Source organism: Rana temporaria, chromosome 1 (assembly GCF_905171775.1).
Source record: "Rana temporaria chromosome 1, aRanTem1.1, whole genome shotgun sequence".
NCBI classification, from domain to species: Eukaryota; Metazoa; Chordata; class Amphibia; order Anura; family Ranidae; genus Rana; species Rana temporaria.
In genome coordinates this window covers 336,353,596-336,378,266 of record NC_053489.1, presented here as the reverse complement: position 1 = coordinate 336,378,266, position 24,671 = coordinate 336,353,596, and the positions used below count along the sequence as shown (strand labels likewise).

The following is a 24,671-nucleotide window of genomic DNA, read 5'->3' as shown; positions in this document are numbered from 1 at the left end:
AACACATTCTTTACATTCACCCTACCACCACCACAGACCTTTTCAGGTGCCAGGAGTAAAGAAATTACTTCTGGGCATTGAGGTACATGTTGTTCACTACCCTTCCTGACGTGTGACTGTGCTGTTGTTGGTGTTTGGCCCAGCAATGTAACTGGAGGCAGTGAGAGAATCATCAGTGTTGTGTAAGCGCCAGGGTTTCCTTTTCTCGCTTCTGGTTTTTGTTGTGGAAAGGCAATTGAGTACGTGTAGCTTGTAAAGGGGGCATTAAAGTGCACCTGTTGCTTTCACTATAGGCAAGCACACTGGCGAATTATTCAGCAATAAAAAGGTAAAAAGAAATAAATGGAATGATCACCATTTACTAAAAATGCATGGTATCTTCATTACTTGCAAGTTGTCCCTGTTAAATACATGACCTGTAGTATTGAAATTTGTCAAAAGCGAATACATTACATTTGTGACATGAAGCTATGTTTGGACACATATCCCTAATCCAAGTCAGTCAGTGAAATAAGGCAGTTTACGATGTGTATCTTCTGACTTATTAATGTCTTAGTTCTGTTTTGTCTAAGATTGACAGTGTAGACAGTGTAATAAAAGTTGCAGTATTGTTATAGGCCAAACTTCACATTTTTCACAATTACCATTAATTCATACTGAGAAGCTTAAGTACAGTACACTTACACAGTACACTTACACAATATTTCCTGCGGTGCTTGGGAGCATAGTCAAGACATAAATGTACTACAGTAAAGGCAGAGAATGATGATGAATGTATCTGACATCTTTTGTCTGGAGCAAAGGCAACTACCATGTAGAATTTATACAGATTAGGGAAAGTCAGACCGTGTGTTTCAGGACAACAACTGAAATATGCTTGGGAGGGTAGAGCAAATAAAAATAGAACAAATTGCATAAAAAAACTGAGTGGTGGTAGACATTAGTTTTATTCTGATGTGCATTAAGGCTAAATATAAGCTAATGTACTTTATAAAATGAAAGCACTTATTCTCTGAAATATTCAGCAGAATTTAGCAATATACTTATTTTCAAAACAGAGCTACACTTTGTTAATGCATGCATCAGGACCCCATTCAAAAAATAGTTGACTCCATTACTAAGGACCCTTCAGTGGAAAATAATGACTCCAAAAGTAGGCCTATTTAAGTGTTACCTCTAAGAGCAAGGTTATATGACATTTATGATAGGAACATTTTTACAAGCCCCACCTGAAAACTGCAGATTGTTCTTACCAAACACTCTCCTGTAGCTAAGTATGGGAAAGAATACAGAAAAAGTCATACTTTTACTCTTAGCCCTTTCCACTGCATTTGACACAGTCCACAACCCAATCCAACTCGATAAACTTGGCCTCCGTGTCTCTTCTTTGATCCTCCTCCTACCTATCTCATTTTGCCTTCAGTGTCGACTACAATTATATCTCCTCCGCTCCTCTTCCTCTTTCTGTCAGGGGAACCTCAAGGCTCTGTCCTTGAGCCCCATCTATTGTCCATTTACACCTCTTCCTTGGGCCAATTGATAACCTCCCATTGCTTCCAATACCACATCTATGCCAATGACACCCAGATCTATTTCTCTACTCCCAGTTCACCCCCTCGATCCCCTCATGTTTCACAAATTTACTTTGTGATGTATCATTATGGATGTCCAAACACTTGCTCAAACTCAGCCTGTCTAAAACTGAGCTTGTAATAGTTCCTTCTCTATGATCCTGCATCCCCCACATCCAATCACTGGCTAAATCTTGTCGCCTTAACTCCCATAACATTTCCTGAATTTAACACTTTAAAACTAATCACCACAAAACAACGTATTCACTCTCTGGTCATCGCCCCCCTTGACTACTGTAACTCCACTCTCATTTGACCTGCCTTTACACAAGCTATCCCCCCTTCAGTCTATCATGAATGCTTCTCCTGGATTCATAAACCTTATTGACCGATCCGTGGCTGCTGACCCTCTCTGCCAATTTCCCCACTGGCTTACACTAGCCCAACATAAAAAAATTCTAAATACGAACAGCAACATACAAAGCCATCCACAGAAGTGCCCCCAGCTACATCGCCAAAGTCATCTCTACATATCGTCCAAATTGTCCACTCCTCCTAGGACCTCTTGCCACTAGCCCACTCCCATGCTCTCCCTTTTCTAGAACATCTCCCATCCTCAGGAGCTCTCTACCCCAGTGTGTCTGGTAATCCCCTACTCTGTTGCTCCAAGGAAGCCCACCCAACCTGAAAAAAATTGTACTTGGACCACCTCTATCAGATCATCTCCAACAGCTATTACCTTTTGCACCACCTCCCCATCCATTTAGATTTTAAGCATTATCAGCAAGGCCCTTCTAATCATTCTGTGTTGTTTGATTTAATCCTGGGGACTACTTGTATGGGAAATGTGATTTGTGATCAGAAGTAAAGTGTTTGTGAATAAATATGGCTTTTCAGGCCTGGAATCTTACGCTTGTTTAGTGATCTCTTGGCAGCCATGCTTGTTCACAAATTGTCAGGCTTGGACATTTGTTGCCAAATTTTCCCAGTTGCCAGTATTGGGCCTGCCTTTTGCAGCTATAACAGTTTCAGATTTTCTGGGAAGGCTGTGCACAAAGTTTAGGAGTGTGTCTATGGGAATATTTGACCATTATTCCAGAAGTGTATTTGTGAGGTCAGGCACTGATTTGGGCGAGAAGGTCTGGCTTTCAGTCTCCGCTCTAATTCATCCCAAAGGTGTTCTTTCAGGTTGAGGTCAGGACTCTGTGCAGGTCAGTCAAGTTCCTCCACCCGAAGCTCGCTCATTTATGTCTTTACGGACCTTGATTGTGCCCTGGTGCGCAGTCATGTTGGAACAGGAAGGGGCCATCCGCAAAACTGTTTCCACAAAGTTGGGAGCATGCAATTCTCCAAAATGTCTTGGTATACTGACTCCTTAAGAGTTCCCTTCACTGGAACTAAGGGGCCAGGCCCAACCCCTGAAAAACAACCCCACACCATAACCCCCCTCCTCCAAATGATTTGGACCAGTGCACAAAGCAACTGACTGATTTATTATAATGATTGCCTATTTGCTGCCTGCATATTGTAACTGTTGGCTGTTTGTTGTCTATGTATAGTATACAGTTGCCCATTTGGGGCCCATGTATTGTAAAGATTGTAAAGCCCTTTGTTATCCTAATATTTGAAGTCACAACTGTTTAGAAGATTATTCTACTATAATTGAGTCCTCTGTAGGCCTGTCACTCTCAAAGCATGACACACATATCCTTATGTTTCCCCATGGTGCACCATGTGTGTCTCCATGTCACAACTGCCCATTTGTTGCCCAAATATTGTCTTGTTGGTATATTTGTTACTTGAATTTAAAGAAAAGATCTTAAACCCCTTTTTACTCATCTAAGTTTGCTGTCATATGTCCCTTGCCAGTGCATTTTTCATGAATGGAGAGTGGTAATCCAGCGATGTAGTCTGTGCCTGTGCTGACTGGTCCCCTTGTCATCATGTCATCATCATACTGCTGCAGTCTTTAGGACCTGGGAGGCCCCCATGGCTGTGCAGCTATTGGTTCTTTTTAGGTTAGGATTTTTTAAGACATGGAAGTTAGTTACGGTGGTAAAGTTTGAAGGATTTGATTCCCAGTGATCATCTTTAAACTGAATATGTGGTAGTAAGCAGTGATATGTAGATACAAAGAAAAGCAGTTCACAATGCCTAGAATTATAGAGATTCTTATTTGTTTTATCATACATGATATACAGCATTTATGTGTCGGCAACAACTATGTATTTCCATGAAAAATATTTATAAAAGTGTGCAAAGTGTTACATTACTCCCCTTATTCTAAATATTACAACACAAATCCTCCTCTCGCAAAGTATCAAAGTCCATGGCACACATTTCTTTTGGCCAGAAAATCACAAGACACATACAACATGTCTATTAAGCATTAGCAGCAAATATTTCCACAAAAATGAGAACTGAAATTCGAACAATTTGAGTAACTAACTGTCCAATAAAATTATGATGCAATAGAAAAAAAAACAAGCCCTTATGAAGAGTTATTCTGAAGTAATACTTTGTTTTCATTAAAACATTTCCGCGTCTATATTTTAGAAACAATAATGCTTTTGCAATATATTCTGCAATTACTACTGTATATTTTTGGAAGTACTGTATACTGAAATAAACCATAAAGGCTTATAAATTTTTTTGCAAATTTAGAAAGATCCCCTGAATGTGACTAGATGTATAAAATGAACAAATGTTCGGTAGACCAACATTAAAATTACTGCTTTCATACATTGGGGTTGATTAACTAAATTTGGAGAGTACAAAATCTGGGGCAACTCTGCATAGAAACCAATCAGCTTCTTTTTTTTTTGTGTCAAAGCTTAATTGAAAAAGCTGAAGTTAGAAGCTGATTGGCTACCATGCACAACTGCACCAGATTTTACACTCTCCAGTTTTAGTAAATCAACCCCATTGCCTACTAACTGTTCTACCAGTTCTGCAAGCCTAGGCTCACATCTAACTTCCAAATATGTCTATGTAAACACAATAACTAAAATCTCATAAAAGTGTTAATATGTTAATGTAATTTCAAAATAGATTTTCAATGATCCTATATCTGCAGAATTTAATAGTATAATGCCAGTGATCCTGTCATGACGGTCCCTGTTTAAGTACTTCTTGTTATAGGGTGACAACTTTCTGTCCCTGTCTCCCAGCTGTGCTGCTGTGTTGCCCGCCTAGCATATGGGCTGCAAATGGAGACTACAGGTGACTGTTCTAACACACACTATGCAGACATGTCTACTGTTGTCCCCATCGGAAAATCCACCATGCAAAAAAACATGCAGGAAAGGCACTTCCTGGTATAGGGTAACAACATTCTGTCCCTGTCTCCCAGCTGTGCTCCTATGTTGTACAGTCTCCTAACATATAGGTTGTCAATAGAAACTACAAGTGACCGTTTGAACACACACTTTACAGACATGGTCTAATGTTGTCACCATCATAAAATCCACCATGCAAAATGCAATGCAGTCAAAGCTGCAGTGCATGCATGTAGAAAGGAAGTGGCTGCAAAAAAAAATGCATGAAGTCCGAAGCACTAAGAACAAAGAATTAAAGAAATGAAAACAAGTATTTTATCTAAAACAGAAACAACATTTATATCTAATACACCTGGCTTTAGCCATCTAAATGTCATTCAGTTGAGGTTTACATCTACTTTCAGAGAAAATCACTTTTTACATACCCTTAAGCCAGCCATAGATCGAATTTTGGCTGGTTCAATAGGTGAGATTTAAACCATGTATGGGCAGGCTGAATTTACCCAAGTTGATCGATAGATCAACTTGGGTACAACCAGCCTGTCGGATTTTACATGCAATTTCTGCTAGCGGTTGTATAGCCACTAGCAATAATCACTTTGTTCTTCCGGCGGGGTTGGCTCATCAGGAGGGATTTCTCCATCAACACTGACTTTTGTAGCAGGAAGTAAAATTGCTCCATCTATGGCTGATCTTAATCTGTACAGGCATAAAAGTAAATACAGCATAGCAGCAACTGAATAAAGTCTAAAAAATCACCTTATTGATGTACCAGTGTTTAGTTCACATAAAAAGGGGTTATTGAAATTGTTTCTCTTGTCTCTCCCAACACAGATTATGAAAAGGTAGGTCAGAAGTAGAACAGTGATGACAAGCAAAGTAGGTCACTTGTCTTTAGTACACTTGTCTTTAGTACATAAACCCATTTCCTATACATACAGTCACTTGCCTTTAGTACATAAACCCATTCCTATACATACAGTCACCTGTCTTTAGTACATAAACCCATTCCTATACATGCAGGCTGAAATGAAGCAGACCATTTATTTTTTTATCCTGTGGGTCTAAAAAAAAAAGCTATATACGTAAAGAAATGAACTGTTCTTTCTGTGTTCCTCTGGTCTTTGTTTGGATTTTATCCTGCAGTTTTTATGCAGAGAACCAACATTTGATTGGCTGGTATAATGAAAATCAGTTTGTGTGGTGGTAAACATTTAATAATCAAAAATGTGCACACAGATCATACCAGAGGCCACCTAGCCTTTTTCTTCCAACACACTATAGAATACAGACTGTTGCTATCACACACTAGATGCCACAATTACGTTGGGACTGCTGGCAGAATTAGCTATCTTGATCTCTTATAATTCTGCCAAGGGTGCTTACCATGCAAGATTGTCCATAATTTAGAAGGAATAAATGGACAGCCCAAAAGAAAGAACATGACATCTTTAAAGTAATCTCTATGCGAAGGGCGGAGACAAGATCCACGGTGAGATTTTGCCAGCACAGTAACCAAACAATATGCATAGAAAATTTCCATAGGAATTACTGTATTTATTGGCGTATAGCACTCACTTTTTTACCCTGAAAATAGAGGGTAAACTGTGCCTGCGTGTTATACACAGGGGGCTGTGAAAAGTTTTTTCCCCTGAAACTTCCCTCTTAAAGTTATGGTGCGTGTTATACGCCTGTGCGTGTTATACGTCTGTGCGTGTTATACGCCTGTGCGTGGTATACACCAATAAATACGGTACTTCTGTCCACTGAAAACTTGAAGGAAACCTTTCCAATGAGGTTGTCATTTGTTGGCTTTTGATTCTGCAAATGCTAGTTGCTTGGGTCACCCTCTTCTTTCAATACACTAAGGCCTCGTACACACGACCGAGTTTCTCGGCAAAAACCAGCAAGAAACTTGCTGGGAGATATTTTTTTGCCGAGGAAACCGGTCGTGTGTACATTTTCGTCGAAGAAACTGTCGAGAAACTTGACGAGCAAAAAAGAGAGTATGTTCTCTATTTCCTTGACGGGAATGGAGAAAATTGGCTTGTCGAGTTCCTCAACAGCCTAACAAGGAACTCGACGAAGAAAACGATGTGTTTCGGCCGTCGAGTTCCTCGGTCGTGTGTACGAGGCTTGATTCACTGACTTTGTGACTAATAAGGAAGTAAGCAACAAACTTTATTTCTTTCAGGAAAATCTCTTTAAAATATTAGATCGGGGTTGAATAACCCTTTAAACGCAGTAAAAAATGTATTTTCTACTTCATTTGACTTTGAAGACATACTGCATATAAAGCTAATATACTCTCACAATACTACTAGCATAATACTATTAGAATAGTTATTAAACAATGAGGTTTAAAACACAGCAGTCGGACATGTATCATTTGGGCTAACTGAGCATAGATGATTTAATTGCACATGTTATTGTTTAGAGAATAATTGACTTTTTTACATAACGTACACTACAGTCCTCACTGTGTATCAATATGATCTGTTACCTATTTAGTACAAGGTGGAATATACTTACCAGGTACCTTCGTGGTCCCGTCACAAATTAGTGGAGATTCTTGATGAGAGTAAATGTTGGTGAGGTCAGGGATCTGGGAGTAGATATAGTTCACTGCATCTGGTAGAGGAGAAAGCAAACAAGATTAAGTTAGAAGCATTGTGGAGCTCCGCAGCCAGAGCTGTGCTTAGGCAGCAGTAGAGTTTTAATTTATCAGAGGGCACAATGGGCATGAGAGCGTTCTGCTAAACAGCTGGATCAGAGGACAAAACGTGGACATTCATTGCCTTGTGACTGGACTTCAATAGACTAGCTGAGGTAGGAGGGAACAGGTCCAGATCCCTCAATCTTTGTAATTGGTTCATGTGGTTTTGTGGAAGTTCTGGATTTAATATGGCTGGTAAAATAATATTTAACTGTTTTATATTGAATGTAAATAAACTATAATTACCTACATTTTCCTCTGCTAAAGAAGAGTAAAATCTGTACAAAAGCACTGGTAAACCTAAATTACCACATAGCTCATACAGAAGCTAAATATCTAAGCTAAACGTATTACGATTTTCAAAGCTAAACGTATTACAACTACAGTATAGATTTTTATTTATTTTAAATTGCTCATTCAGTGGCAAATATTTTTTGCACATAGTTGTCCTTCCACTGTATGCTGTATAGTAATGCAGACAGCTCCATTTAGCCTTAAAGTGGAGTTCCACCCTAAAAATGAACTTTCTATTCACAGCTTGCCTTTAATGTAAAAAAAATATATATAAAAAAATGTTTTACTCACTTCTATCTTTCTGTTACAAGGCAGAGTTCGTGATCTGCCTAGTTCCTGGTCCTAGGTGGTTCAACTTCCTGTCCTAAGACCCTATTGCCTCCTGGGAAATTATGGCACTCATTTCCCAGGAGTCTATGGGCATTACTGTGCAAAAATAAAAAATCGCCCAGCATACACCTCCCTCTGAAAACCAGGAAGGAAAAAGGAACTGGGCTTCACATGCCCACACATATGATAGATACGGCCACGGAGAGGAAGAACGGGGTAATGCTGATGTAAACAAGCATTTCCCCAGTTTTCCTAGTGACAAAACACTGATCACAGCTTCCTGTAATCGGAAGCGGTGATCAGTGTCGTGTCACACACAGCCCATCACACCTGCAGTTAGAAGCTCTCCCTAGGACACACTTAACCCCTTCAGTGCCACATAGTGGTTAACCCCTTCACTGCCAGTGTCATTTTCTCATTTTTATAGCACTGCTCGCTGTAAATGACAATGGTCCCAAAAATGTGTCAAAAGTGTCCGATGTGTCTGCCATAAAGTCACTGTCAGGATAAAATTTGCAGATTGCCGCAATTACTAGTAAAAAAAAAAATTATAATGAAAATGCCATAAAAATACTATTTTGTAGATGCTATAACTTTTGCGCAAACCAATCAATAAACGCTTATTGCGATTTTTTTTTCCAAAAATATGTAGAAGAACACGTATCGGCCTAAACTGTGGAAAAATTTTGTTTTTTTTAAAGATTTTTGGGGGGATATTTATTATAGCAAAAAGTAAAAAATATTGATTTTTTTTTTCAAAATGTACGCTTTTTTTTTGTTTATAGCGCAAAAAATAAAAATTGCAGAGGTAATCAAATACCACCAAAAGAAATCTCTATCTGTGGGAAAAAAAGGACGTCAATTTTATTTGGGAGCCACGTCGCACGACTGCGCAATCGTCAGTTAAAGTGACGCAGTGCTATTTTGCAAAAAGTGCTCTGGTCTTTGGCCAGCGAAATGGTCCAGGGCTTTCTTTTTTTTATACTAATAATTGTCGCGATCAGTGACTTATAGAGGCACTGCGGATATTGTGGCAGACATTCGGACACTTTTGACACTTTTTGGGAACCAGTGACACTAATACAGTGATCAATGCTGAAAATATGCACTATCACTGTTCATTCCACAGCAAACCCCCTCCCACACTGAGTAGACAACAATCAAGTGTCTGATTTGGGTAGCATGCTGGGTGTGGAATCCCCAGTGGATATTGATTCTAAGCTAATCCTGTATCCTGTACATGTTTAAAGTTATATGGGGTTACTATTCTGCACTGGAACAGTTTGTAGATGAATATGTAGGCAGGTGTACAGAGTTTGTGTAATGCCAGAATAAAGGAATTGTTCATACATGACCCCATAAGTTATAGGGCCATTGCAGCACAACGACCCCATATTACTTACATATAGATGCAGATCTCTGTACTGTATACCCCCTATAGAGGGTTAAAGTAACAGTTTTTAGACACGGGTAAGGGCAGTGCTAGTACCATGGATCAAGGCATGACCCCTGGATCACTTGATCATTGTCCCTGGGGGAACTTGAACAACAACTATTAGTTTGCTGTGGCCCAAAGTGTGAAGCCTGCAAGACAGAGGAGGAGCTGTGTATCATTTCTCTAAGGGCTGGGGATTCCCCACCTCATGCCCAGTAATTCTATTCAGATGCTGGTCATACTACTAAATAGGTCAGGTGCCAATCAGGGAATCCCTGGCCCATGGGAAGGATTGATGTTCACCCTAAGCTCACCTGCCGCTGAAGCCTTGTACACACGCTCGGTTTACTCCGCAAGAACCAGCAAGAAAACTGCTGGCAGAGCTTTCTTGCCGAGTATACCGTGCATGTGTACTAGGCTTTCAGGTTTGTCGTCAAGAAAACTGCCTAAAATCTCGACGAGAAAAATTGAGAACCTGCTCTCTATTTTCTCGTTGTGATTCTCGGCAGTGTTTTCCTGCCGAGAAACCCAAGAGTGTGTATACTTACCTGTCGCCGTGGAAACCCGCACATGCTCGAAATGACTTTGATGCATACGCGGTAGCTTCCTAGGCATAAGTAGGGTGCAGCAAGATGGCGGCGACGGCATTGAATGTGACAAGCGCATGCTCGTCGTACGCGATGACGTCGCCGTGTTCTTGCCTTTCAAAAGAACCGCGGTTCTTTTGAATGGAGTGTCTGTACACTCGGGCGGCAAGAGATTCTTGCCAGGAATCTCATCAGGAAAAGCTATGTTTTTTTCCTGACGAGATTCTGACCCGCGTGTACAGGGCTTAAGTCTTGCAGGCTGCACATGTTGGGCCATGGGCGAAATAATATTATTTAATATTTATATTGACCCAGCAAATCCTAGCACTCTCCAAGTGGCAGTACCTGAGGTTCACCCAAATAGAGGATTGCTTAAATGAATAAGAGTTTGGGTAATTTTGGCCACATTTAAATACCAGGAAATATGTTGTACATGGCTACATAAATCTAAATAGCCAATGAAAACAAACCTAGTATCTTGTGTTTTTACAGGCATGTCTGTGTGTGTGTGTGTTACTAGTATTTCTTATACAAATACATTAGTTAGTAGTCTTTCCTGTCTTAGTCTAATTCACAAAGAAATGCATATTCATTGATTGCAAATTTGAAAGGTCCTAAAAGCATGCAAATACTTGAAAAGGTCTTTTAGGTGTGTAAATTAAATTCTTAATATTTGTTTTTCCTGTTTTCTGAGTCTTAACTATACAAATGAGCTACTATTCATTTACGAATGTAAAAACCTGCTACATATCAATAAAAGTCCACATATTTGTGTCATTATAACTGACCTGAGTTTGGAAGGTGTTTATTAAGACAATAAACAATCATAGACCCGTATACAGAGCATTGCTCTTCATTATTACTAATAGTATACAACAGAGAGCAGATTTGGTATTGTCTATGTCAATTCATTATAATTAACATTATTTAATAATATGCAGTTTGGTCATCCATTTGCAAAGCTGGTCATAGATGGATTGAAATTCAATAAGTTCAGCAGTTGAATTTCTATCCATGCATGGCCGTCCCTGTTCAGAAGAAGTTAATAGTTAGAATTGACTTCTGTCGAGCAGGAATGTTGGAAAGCTTTTCTTGATCAGCCATTGATCCATGCATGTCTGACAGTGGAGATTCCCACCGTCAGAATGCAATATCTCAGCAGTAAGCAGTTAGCAGTTTTTTTTATGCCAAAGCCATAAAGCTGAACAATACACCTACTTATACTTATAATTACAACAACTATACAAAAAAATCCGAAAACGCAATAGAATAGGAAATGTCTTACCTTTATCTTGATTCTTTAAGCTCTGTGAAAACAAGAAACTTCGTTCAGGTCTTTTATACTGATGAACAACTTATATTTAAAATTTTACTGTAAGGGCCAGTTCACACCAGATGCAGTTCCGTACAGTTTCATGTGCATTTTTTTATGCACAGTAATTCCAATGGCTCTAGTTCACACCATGCAGTCAGTTTCCGGTGCAGAAACTGACCGGAAACTGACTGCATGGTGTGAACTAGAGCCAACTAGAGCCATTGGAATAAATGGAAAATACTGTGCATGCATTTAGTGCAGAAAAAATGCACACAAAACTGTATGGAACTGCGTCTGGTGTGAACTGGCCCTTATAGATACACCCCCTCTCTCCCCCAATAGCCTAATATCTTTGTTTGGAACTTTTGTCCAATCCCAACAGCTCCACGCATATTTAGGTAAAGCCGCACTCATTTCTACTAAAGCCACTGCTTCAGAGGTCTGAAAAATATAACTATTTCAATAAAATAGGAAGTCATTAAAGCTGAAACCCAGCTCTACCTTCAGACCCCTTTAACATTGGGGCTTTTTTCAGGCACTTTTGGGCTAAAAATTGTGTATGTAAAGCACCTGAAAAACGCCCCCCCCCCCCCCCTACAGTCGCAGTGTGAAAGCCAGAGGGCTTTCACACTAAGGTGATGCACTGGCAGGACGTTAAAAAAACTCCTGCAAGCAGCATCTCTGTACACATCGCTCCTCCACCACCCCTGCCTATTGAAATGAATGGGCAGCGCAGCGGCGCCGGCAAAGCACTGCTTCAGCTGCGCTTTACTGCCGACGCCGCCCCCGTCCCAGTGTGAAAGCAACCTAAGGCCCTGTACACACGGGCAAGAATCTCTTCAGGTAAAAAACGTTGTTTTCCCTAATGAGATTCTTGGCAATAATCTCTTGCCGCCTGAATGTACACACTGACCTTTTGTAAAAGAATTGCGGTTCTCTTGAAAGGCAAGAACGCGGTGACGTCACCCACGTACGACGAGCATGCGCTCGTCACATTCGATGCTGTCGCCGCCATCTTGCTTCACCCTACCTATGCCGTGGAAGCTACTGCACATGCGTCAAAGTCATTTTGAACATGCGCAGGTTTCCACGGCGACAGGTAAGTATACACACTCTCGGGTTTCTCGTCGGGAAACAGGCCGACAAGAATCTCAACGAGAAAAAAGAGCGCAGGTTCCCTTTTTTTCTCGTCGAGATTCTGGCCAGATTTCCTGACGAGAAACCTGAAAGCCTCGTACACACGAACGGTTTTCTCTGCAAAAAGCAGTTTCCTTGCTGGTTTTTGCCGAGAAAACCAGTTGTGTGTACGAGGTCTAAGTCTTGTGCATTTGTACAGGCTCCTCTCTTGTACCAAAATTGCTCACTGTGGGGTTGATTTGCTAAAACTGGAGCACTCAGAATCTGATGCAGCTTTGCATGGTAGCCCATCAGCTGAAAACTTCTTCTTGTTCAATTAAACTGTAACAAAAAAAAAACCTGGAAGCTGATTATTTTCTATGCAGAGATGCGCTGGATTTTGCACGCTCCAGTTTCAGGCCTGGTTCACACCTATGCATTTTTAGTGCGTTTTCAGTTTTGCAGAAACACACTACAGTCCATTTAACATGGTTTACTATGGGTCATGCTCACATCTGTGCATTTTATGGAAAGAGCCTGGGACTGTTTTCTGATTTTTGGTTCCATAGACTTCAATAGATCAAAAACGTGTATTGAAAAATGCAAAATGCACCTGAAATAGGCAAACTGCAACCTGCATAGGTGTGAACCAGGCCTTGGTAAATACCCCCCACTGATTTTAACAGCTATGCGTTTCTTAAAGTGTGCATTAGAAGCTGCAGCACGTCAGATAGCACATAACTCGTTTCTTGTCTAGAGAACATTCAGCATCATCAAGTCCCTTCCTTCACAACTTTATTGTTGCTAGCTTACCATTTCAGCCATGAATAAGCACTAAGTCAGTGCGAAACGTCGGTTATCCTCCTGTTTCTGTTGCTGTGATCTGGTATGTTTTTGCTGTTCGTTTAAATAAAGACAACCTGTTTGGTTTGGAGTGCAGCCATCCATCCTTCATTTTACGCCAATGCTTGCCTAGTGCACTGCCAGCACCCTTGGAATGACCCTATAGCAGACCCACCTTGAGCGGTGATTTTCCTTCTTCTATAGCTTACCATTTCATTCATTAGATTTCAGTTCTGCAATCATTGAGCATTCAGATTCTCATTTGGGCATTACCTGTAGCAGGCTGAATGCAAATGCCTGTCTAGGAATGGGCACACCTCTGAACTGACACCAGCCAATTAAGTAATTGAAATGTTTCTATAACTCCTCCAAAGAGCTAGCCTATTGCTTGCATCAGGGTTGAGGGTTCTTAAGAAGTGGAACAGTTTTAGCAAATCCCCCCTTACCATCCAAGACAAAAAGTTATTTTACCTTTTGTAAATCTAGAAAGGATACTTCAGTCTCTTTTAACTTTTCTCTTAGGATTTGTTCTTTGGCAGATATTAATGACTCCTCACTTTCTAGTTGTTCGATATCCTGCTCCAATCTGTAAACACAGTAGAAAGAAAATACGTTAACAAGATTAGACTATTCACCCATTTAATAGACAGTCAAATATATATTTGTGCTTCATTAACAGATATTTTAACACTCAATGGTTGCATTACCATCACATACTGTAAATAAACCAACAATGGCAGTACTTTACACAGGCAATACAAGAAACTAAGATAAGTCAATGGCAATAAATGCAATCATGTACACAATCAGAATGTGATGTATTCATTACAAATTGACTCTAGCAGTGGTTAAAGAGACACTGGTTTAAAATAAGAAAATGATATTCAAGTATGGTTTCTTAACTCACAAATGTGCCTTTTATTACTCCAAGCCTCCTCCAAATCTCTGAATTCCTTCTTTTTTTTCTGCTGTGATCGAATTCTTGTTAGAGGGTGTCTATGTAAATTTTCCATGATCATACTGTATAAAGGAACGTAGCAACCAGTGGCCGCCCATAACGCAGTGCGCAGGGGCACTGCCCCCCATCTATGTGCTTGGCCCCCTATTTTACATGAGGGGTGTCGGACGCATGGATTCCGTGTTTTTTTTTTCCAAGCATGTGATTAGAGCCAGAGGCTCTAATGGGCTACAAAAAAGGGTGGGCTCGGGGCGCAGAGCACTGCACTCCAAAACCACCCAGTTGTGTGACAATAGCGAATAAATAATTACTATTGTCACACTGATTCTCCTACAGGCCAATCAGGGAGTGGGTCGAAAGGAGAAGCGGTCCTATTGGCCTAAGAGGAGGAGAGGGAGGAGGAGAGAGGAGACGCACGGCCGCCATGATGCCGAGGAGTAGATGCAAGGGAAGCTGCCACCAGTCGCCCAGATGGAATCGCTGCCTGCACCATAGATGGGGTAAGTGTGGGCTGGTAACCAACCGACCGGGGGGTGGCTGTGGGTGCATTGTTTGACATTGTTTGCTATAGAATAGTGAACATGACTACCACTAACTTTCAGCACATGCTTTTTTTTTTCAAAATAAGGAAGTGAGGAGGAAAAGAAAAAGTTCAGAAGCTCATGGAGAAGTTTACAAGAGGCAGAAAAACACAGTAATAAAATAAGTCATGAAAAATAGTTTACATGGTCATTACAGGGTCAAGTAGAATTAAGGGCTTTTTTTCAATTTTTGAAAGATTAATGGAGGGTCATAACCCATGTCAGTTTTTTGTTTGTCATCTGTGTTCCACTGGGGAGATTTACCTGCATTTCCTGTCCCATAGCCACAACAGGAAGTAAAAGGAAATCCCTCCAAAGTGATGGAATCCCTGGTTGCCATCATAACTAGTGTCCCCATTGGAAGATTTGCCCTTTATTACTGTTCTAGTGTAAACCCACATTTTGGGATTTATTTTACATTCACTTGCTATGATAATGGTAAACAGGACAAATAGAGAAGGTCAATCTCCCCATTGGGGGAAGAGGTAGCAATAAAAACCCAACAGGTGTTTTAACACCTCACCGCTATGTCCAAAACGGGGAAAAATGGACTTTACGCTTTTTTTGGACGTTAGACTTTAACCACTTCCTACCCGCCATATAGCAATATGATGTGTGCAAAGGGGTTCTGACGTGATCAGGATAACTCGCAATCGATAAGACCAGGTAAAGAGTCTCTGACGGAGACTCTTTACCACGTGATCAGCTGTGTCCAATTACAGCTGATCACGGTGTAAACAGGAAAAGCCTTGTATCTGTTTTTCCTCTATTGCGTCTGACAGATCAGCTGCTCTCCTGATGGGGGGGGGGGTCTGCACTGATTGATTATCAGTGCAGCCCCCCCCCAGGATGCCCAACCTGGACCACCAGGGATGCCCACTATTTCTGACCACCAGGTATGCCACCCATGACCACCAGAGATGCCAATCAGTGGCCACAAATGATGCCAATTAGTGCCCATCTCTAATGCCTGCAGGTGCCTCCTCATCAGTGATGCCCATCAGTGCCATCTATCAGTGTCCATCAGTGCCACCTATCAGTGCCCAGCCATGTCCATCAGTGCCACCTATCAGTGCCGCCTATCAATACCCATCAGTGCTGCATATCAGTGCCACCTACCAGTGCTCATCAGTGTCACCTATCAGTGCTGTATATAAGTGCCCATCATCAGTGCCCATCAGTGTCACCTCATCAGTGCCACCTCATCAGTGCCCATCAGTGCCGCCTTATCAGTGCCTGTCAGTGCAGCCTCATCCGTGTCTCATGAGGGTTTTTTTCTATAAAGGAAGAGTTACTAACAATACAATAGAGTACACAAGGTACTGCAGATCAAGGAACGACAATAACTGTTCCAGGTGTTAAGTATGATGTAATTTTTGCTAGATCATTATAAGAGGTTTTTAAATAAGAACAAAGCGGTGTTTTTACAAATAGCAGAAGACTGTTGAACATAGCCTGGAAATAACTTCCTTCCTGATATGTGCAATAACAAATGAAGATATTTTGTTTTCTTCCTTAGATTGAAAATTATATTTTGACAAGGGTTTAGGAAACATAAAAAAATTCCTGATTGCGTTTTTTCAAGATGTTTTAATGGCAAAATACAAATATTGTTGGAAAGCAAAGCATGATCTTCTACAAGAGTCACACTTAAGCCTTAGGCCTCGTACACACGGCCGAGGAACTCGACGTGCCAAACACATCGAGTTCCTCGGCCAGTTCAGCCCTGAAGCCGCCGAGGAGCTCGGCGGGACGAGAGCTCCCATAGAACAACGAGGAAATAGAGAACATGTTCTCTATTTCCTCGCCGAGCTCCTCGTCGGCTTCCTCGGCCGAAAGTGTACACACGGCCGGGTTTCTCGGCAGAATTCAGCCAGAAACTCGGTCGGAAGCTGAATTCTGCCGAGGAAACTGGTCGTGTGTACGGGGCCTCATACACACGATCGGATTATCCAGCGGGAATTGTGTGATGACAGGCTTTTGTCGGATAAACCGACCGTTTGTATGCTCCATCGGACAATTGTTGTTGGATATTCCACCAAAAATGTAGGATAGCATGCTTTAAAATTGTCTGCCAACAGATGTGTGTTGTCGGATTATCCGATTGTGTGTATACAAGTCCATCAGACAAAACTCCAAAGTACAAATACGCATGCTCAGAAGCGATGCCCACCATTACACAACATTAGCAGAAGTTGCCCAAAGGATGGCGCTAAAGAGCTGAAATACCACGTAGTTTTGTGTTTGTTGGCCGACAATTATTTGCTGTTTGTATGCAATACAAGTTCCTGGCCAACGTTCTTCGGACAAAAGTCCTACACTTTGTCCGCAGAAAATCTGATCGTGTGTATGAGGCATTACACTGGCATAGAAAATGTTGAGTTTTGTGTTTTGCCTGTAGAAGCAGCTAAATGTAATCCTATGTGTCCATGCACATTAGGATGATTAGAGGCATATTTTGAGCTCAAGGTTAAGAGGCAGGAAAAAAACCTTCTGGTTTGCATTTCTGATTGGAGCTCATAGGTAGAAAAAACGTAAAACTCTACTAAACTCGTCTAGACTTTGTACAAAAAATGCTCTATATGAGCGTTTTTTACTCCCAAGAGAACAGACTTGTTTTTAGCCCAGCGCGCATGGAGCCTGAGGTCTCGTACACACGACCGAGTTTCTCGGCAAAAACCAGCAAGAACCTGAGATATTTCTTTGCCGAGGAAACCGGTTATGTGTACATTTTCATCAAGGAAACTGTCGAGAACCTCGATGAGCCAAAAAGAGAGCAAGTTCGCTATTTCCTCGACGGGAGTCTGATTTGGCTCGTCGAGATCCTCGACGGGCTGGTTTTCAACGAGAAACTCGGACGTCTGTATGCTAAGAAACCCGCGCTTGCTCAGATTAAAGTATGAGACGGGAGTAAAAGTTGCATTTGTAATGGAGATAACACATTTTCAAAGCTGTAACAGACTGAAAAGTGCAAATCGTCTCTTACCAAACTTTTATTTAACACGCAAACACATGAAATTAGCAAAAGCAGCCCCAAGGGTTGTGCCAGTGGAATCGAACTTCCCCTGCCGTTGTATGTGTTATATGTCACCGCGTTTTAGAATGAGGAGATTTTGGCTTGACAGTGTGTACGCAAAGCAAGCTTGTCGAGTTCCTCGACAAGCCTAACAAGGAACTCGACGAGGAAAACGATGTGTTTCGCCCGTCGAGTTTCTCGGTCGTGTGTACGAGGAACTCGTACGAGGAACTCGTACACAATATGACTTGTGTCGCAATTGTATACGCTATATTATTTTTTCTTTATTTGCACTTTTTTTATCCCCTTGAAAGTGGAGTTACCCTTTAAGTATTCTTAATATGTTTTCTAATATTACTTATCTGTATCTGTCATTACTTAATGTACTTATATTGTAAGTAATTGTGTGATTTCTCTTTGCACAAATCGAATACAATCCCAAAAACAAACTACCACGTCATCAGGTAACCAAACTTTTCCTTGGATTTGTGGCACTCTGTAAGACATCAAAAAGTGCTTGCATTTTATAGTCGACTACAGTATTATGTAATTATCTTAATTTGGCTGCAGGTTCACTTTAAAATACAGTGGTGCAGTGTGTTTTTCACTACCCAGCGCTTTGCACATCTGCAGCTTTTCTCACCCGTCACTCCTGGGTCTCACTGGTTTTGCCTGGGTACCATTAGTTCCCAGTGCTGTCAATTAAAGCCAGTGATGAGGGAGCGGGGGCAGGGCCGAGTCTAGCTGTCTGTATCAAAGGACGCAACAGCGGGGCTCAGGTGCGAGGGTGCGCGAGTGCCCCCATGGAAAGTGGTTTCCCATGGGGGCACTGGACAGAGGAGAGGGGCCAGAAGCACCGGCGGGGAACCCAAAAAGAGGAGGTCCACAGCTGCTCAGTGCAATTCCATTGCGGGTAAGTATAGAATTTAAATTTCTGCAGCACTGAGCATGTGCGAGATCTGCAAGGCTGAAATCCAGGAGGGAAATCGAAGAAAAAGGTAAGTGAACCAACAATGCACTAGCTTAAAGGAACCTATTTAGAAAATAAAAAACGAACCTTTACAACCCCTTTAATTGAACAAGCTGAATCATATTGGCTACCATGCAAAGTTGCACCAAATTTTGCACTCTTTCCAACAGTGTATATATTTTACATGAAGGTGCATTGGAAATTCTATACAACTACATCTTCTTTTAGTATAGTATAACATAGATTTTTTTTACAAATCTGAGGAGCAGATGAATCATATCATGCATTGTTCTGAAGATCAGGGTTACTGGTCAGTCTAGACTTTTACAATTTTGTTTTACCCCGTTTGTTTAGTTTTCCCTAAAGGATTTTCCCTTCAATGCTAGATAACATTTGTTTCCTTTTTAACCAATTTAGGGATTGGCATACTAGTCTCAGTTTTGTGGTGATAAGTGGGTGAAGGTTGTTTCCCACAGGAAGTAATTAGTGATGTAATTAAAGATGTCATCTTTCTAATCTACTTGGGAGTTACCATAGTTTTAAAGGGTGGACATTGAAACGGAAACTCAAAATACTAAATGGAAACAATTAGGCATCAATTGCTCATTTGGCCTCCCTTTAAAATTAATCAGCAAATTAGGAGTACAGAATATACACAGATGTCAAATGTTGTCACTCTGACTACAATTTAGTATAGGAAGCTCAAGGAGGTCAATCAGTAGTAATAATGACACACATTAACTACTTCTCCTCTACAAAAAATTAGGTATGATCAGTTGTTACCAAGCATGTAGTAAAGGAGAAAATATATAGAGAAAATATTAACAATTAATAAAATGACGCCAAGCACTTACATTGTACTTAGACAACTATGGTCATAACCATACCCAGATGATTGTGCAGTTAGTTATTATATGTTTATTAGAAGGTGCAAGTTGTATTGAATAAATAGTAGCACATTAGTGCCGGTTCACATAGGGGCAACCCGACTTACAGCGCGACTTGGAGCAACTTACAACGTACTTAAAGTTGCCTCCAGGACAGGCGACTTTGGCTGTGGCCAATCACAGAATAATCAGCTCTGTGGGAGGGAGGGGTTTGCCTGACTAAACTATTTTCTTTTCCTGTAAAGTTGCTTTAGTTAAGACAGAGATCCGAATTTGGAGGCAACTTTCATTGAAATCAATGGGTACAAGTTGCCTACAAGTTGCCTAGAAGTCACCTTGAAGTAGTACAGGAACCTTTTCAGTAGTGTACATTAAGACGGCTCTCATTCACTTCAATGGAATTTCTCATGTCGCAAGACTTGGGGCGAGTCGGATCCCAAGTCGCGGTAGTGTGAACCGGCACTAACTGACTTTACTCTATTTTGTCAACAATGGATGGTACAATATAGTCTAAACTAGTCTATACATACGGTATACAGACTGAGATGTTCCCAAGTAGGTTGTCTCAAAACAATCCAAGATGGTATAACTCATTACAGTTCAGAATATGATTACTAAATAGTTACAACCCTTTTGTTTTTCAAAATCTGGGCCAACTCTACCAAAAAAAGTGTTGTTTAGGATCTATGCTTGTTACTTGTACATTTCATCAGCAGCAGTTCACCTTCCTCAAGTGACTTTTTCTTTGAGGTAGCCCCAGCTGTGTATCAATTATGGCAACTACTGTTTGAAGTAAACCTACATTTTGCCCACCCATCTTTCCTTCACTCCCCGCTGTTCAGACACCAAAATCACCACCACAGATTTGGCTGCACATTTGCTGGGTCAAGTACGATTTACAAAAATTTACAAACATCTGCTCTTCAAAGGGAAAATGTACTTTCTGTGCCATTTGTACTTTAAAACCTGGTGGTTTGCACACATGCCAGGCTGAGGTGCTGTATATGTGTTTTCAAGCCTTGAAATTGGAAAATGTTGCCATACCACACTCTTTAGTGATGCAACCTTATTTGGCAGCTGATTTCAACCAATGATTTTGGCTGAACAAATTACATTTCTTGTTTTTTTTAATTGGGTTTGTTTTAAATGAAAAAGTAGAAAACATAATTTTTATTTCAATTTTTGGGGTATTTTTTTCATTTATATCGCAAAACAAAAAAAGTGGTGATTAAATATCACCAAAAGAAAGCTTTATTTGTGTGAAAAAAATGATAAAAATTGAATTTGTGTAGAATAGAGTGCTAGCCTCCCTGGCGGTATGATTCTGTCTGGAATTACGTACCAAAAGCGGTACAATTATTTTGCAAGGAAATTTGGCGTTTTATACTGTAGGCCTGTAATTTTTAGAAATAACTCACTTAAATCTGACCAAGCAAGAGTCTTGTAGGCATCCCGGGTATGATTTTCTTTTTAAAACAAAATTATAAATTATAATATAATAAATAATTATAAATAATTATAACAAATAATAATATAATTATAATAAAAATTATTCAATAATGTAATCAACTCAAAATCACTGAAATTTGCTCAGTTACAGAATTGTCGCTGTCATTATTTTTTTTTTTTTTTATGACGAATTTCCCCACAAATCGCTATCGCACATTTCTGCAAGTGATTATAATTTATTATCGCTGTTTTCTAGCTGGTCTAAAACCATTTTTGACATAAAGGGACACTTTTGGACAATCTACAGTTTTTAAGCAGAAATTACATTTTTTATTTTTATAAAAGTACATATAGGGCACTGGGCAGACCACTAGGGACAAGGGGGGTGTGTATTTTTTACATACAGTACTGTAATCTATAAGATTACAGTATACTGTATGTAAAGTGTTTGTTTACTTTTTTGAATTTGGCGCCGTTCTCCACTCCCGTGCGTCGTAAAGTCGCAGGGAACGGAGATCGGCGGCACACGGGGAGACTGTGAATCGAGCGAGGAGGTCCCGCTCGCTCACACAGCGGGGTGGCATCGCTGGATCCAGGGACAAGGTGAGTAATTTGCCTGTGGATCCAGCGAAAGGTAAGCCGCGCCGCTGCACGTCCACCCCGAGCGTGACTCGGGGATACCGATTTTAGCATTGAAAACCAACCCCGAGTCACGCTCGGGTTTACCGCCAGGGAGGCTAGACCTTTGACTCTACAATAAACCAACACATTTTTTTTTCATCTCTGGATGTGATGCTTTTTCTCTTTGTTGCATGTATTTCCCAGGTTGCAAACCTTGGCAGGCACCCAGTCTTGTTGCCACTGTAGTCAAGAGATCTTTAATTTGCAGACTCTACTTCCCTGTTCCTTAGAATAGAGTGTTGCATGGCTATACAATTGGCAGTTAAAGTATCACAGTGCTGAATAGCAAAATATCTGGTCATGAAAGGGGTAAAGCTTTCTGGAGGTCAAGTGGTTAAAGAAAATCCCCAATTTTGAGTTGTGCCCAGAACAGGAATAGACACCAGTTCTAGTGAACATGAGGAAAACCAGGGATACTCCCACTTTGGAATTTCTCCTCAGTTCCTGTGTTGGCTATGGGACAGGAAGTGAATGGAAACCCCTCTGATGGCACACAGATGACAAAAAAGAAACTGGCAGATGTTATAACTGTCTCTTATGTCTTGTACACACGATCGGAATTTCCGATGAAACATTTTTTCATCGGATATTCCAACCGTGTGTGGACCCCATTGGACTTTTTTCCTCCGGAGTTTAGAAGTAGGTGAAAAAAATCCTATCGGAAATTCCGATCGTCTGTGTGGAACTCTGATGGAGAAAAAAACACGCATGCTCAGAATCAAGCCGACGCATGCTCGAAAGCATTGAACTTCATTTTTCTCAGCTCGTCGTAGTGTTTTACGTCACCGCGTTTTGGACGGTCGGAATTTGGTCTGACAGTGTGTATGCAAGACAGCTTGAACAGGATTCCGATGGAAAATTCCATCGGATTTTATACCATCAGAAATTACGATTGTGTGTACAGGGCATAACTCTATCCAAAATAATAAAAAAGGTTTGCATTTAGTTCTATTTCAAGAATGGATTCAATAGATTTGAAGTAGGAAATGGGTCTATGAATGGAGATTTTGTGGGCAGGGTAGAAGATGCATGACAGTATGTATTTTTGATGATGTTACATCTACCCATCCAAGAAAAACTAGTTGAGAATAAAAATATTTGTAAGATCATTTGGCAACAGTAAGCTCAGGTAAATAATGTGGGAAGGCAATCAATTAAAGGCCAAATGTATGGGCTGCTAAAGCGGTAGGGTGTGCTGTTGTGTGTTGTTAAAGAGAGTTGAAAGTAGTCATGAAATAGGGAGACAGTTAAGTCTGAAGTTAAAGTGGTTATAAACCCCATTTATGAAATTTGACATAGGCACATCTGTAGTGTTTACTTATCTCTCTCTCTAAAGTTTTAGGTGCTTTTATATCTCTCTAAAGCTCTATGTGCCATGTCTTTCTGCTGCTCTGTTAGCAGAGTCACTTCTGACAAGTTCTCTGACACGTGCGATAAAAGCAGCTGAAAATTTGTGTCGGGGAGGGAGCTTAGAGGTAGATAAACAGAGAGCTTGCCTATTCAGACTGCAGCTCTGAAGGTTCCTTCATTCCTCTGCCTATGTGGAGGGGGGTTGTGTGTTTTTCCTACAATCAGCTCTCACATAGTGTAAGCCCAGACTCCACACTCACTGCTGAATGAGGAAACAAGATTTGTAACACGATCTGAACTTTCCAAAGAATGTAGAAAGGGAAATACAGCAGATATACTAGTAAAGGATGTAGGAGGATTTGTTTAATCTCTGTGTATCATTTGAATCTGTTCACTTCACTGGGTGTAGGAGAGGGTTTACAACCACTTTAAGGGTGAAGGCCTGGGAGCCCTACCACATTTAGTTTATTTAATTACGTGTGCAAGTTCTAATGGCTCAATTGGACCTTCCAGAAGATCAGACACATGTCTAGGAATGGCATTCCTGCCTCTAAAAGGTATGCCCTGATGTCATACACTAGAGTTTAGGAGTGTGTTTGATTAAAGGGGTTGTAAAGGTACATTTTTTCCCCCTAAATAGCTTCCTTTACCATAGTGCAGTACTCCTACACTTACCCCATCCTTCGATTTTGCTTTTAAATGTCCTTATTTCTTCTGAGAAATCCTCACTTCCTGTTCTTCTGTCTTTAACTACACACAGTAATGCAAGGCTTTCTCCCTGGTGTGGAGAAAGCCTCCTGAGGGGGGAGGGGGCGAGCAGGAGTGTCAGGACACCCACTAACACACAGCTCCTTTCTCTATCTGCAAAGTAGAGAGTGTCCTGACTTGCCTGCTCGCCCCCTCCCCCCTCAAGAGGCTTTCTCCACACCAGGGAGAAAGCCTCGCATTACTGTGTGTAGTTACAGACAGAAGAACAGAAAGTGAGGATTTCTCAGAAGAAATAAGGACATTTAAAAGCAAAATTGAAGGATGAGGTAAGTGAAGGAGGACTGCACTAAGGTAAAGGAAGCTATTTAGGGGGGGGGGTATACCTTTACAACCCCTTTAAGGGTCAAATTATTTAGAGTAGCCTAGTAGCAAAGTAGCAACAATTTACACTGGGAGCAGGGATCATTGTTCACTCTTAATGATGTGAGCAAAGCATTTTATATTCAAAACACAATTTCTGCACAGCTTGGCAATGTTGCCTTAACATGAGGTCAATGAGTCAGAGCAGCAATGGTGCATTAGACAT

The 24,671-nt window shown here is 40.8% G+C and overlaps 1 protein-coding gene across 3 annotated transcripts in view; it reads right to left on the bottom strand.

The window, feature by feature from the left end:
- Positions 1–24,671, bottom strand: part of PALM2AKAP2 (PALM2 and AKAP2 fusion) — a 451,866-nt gene that overhangs the window by 242,488 nt on the left and 184,707 nt on the right. For all 3 annotated transcript variants that reach the window (XM_040361147.1, XM_040361140.1, XM_040361141.1), the window contains exons 4-6: positions 13,957–14,071; positions 11,497–11,518; positions 7,382–7,480 (exon numbers count right to left, since the gene is read on the bottom strand). In XM_040361147.1, coding sequence (XP_040217081.1) covers positions 7,382–7,480; positions 11,497–11,518; positions 13,957–14,071 — 236 coding nt within the window. The remainder of the gene's footprint in view (positions 1–7,381; positions 7,481–11,496; positions 11,519–13,956; positions 14,072–24,671) is intronic.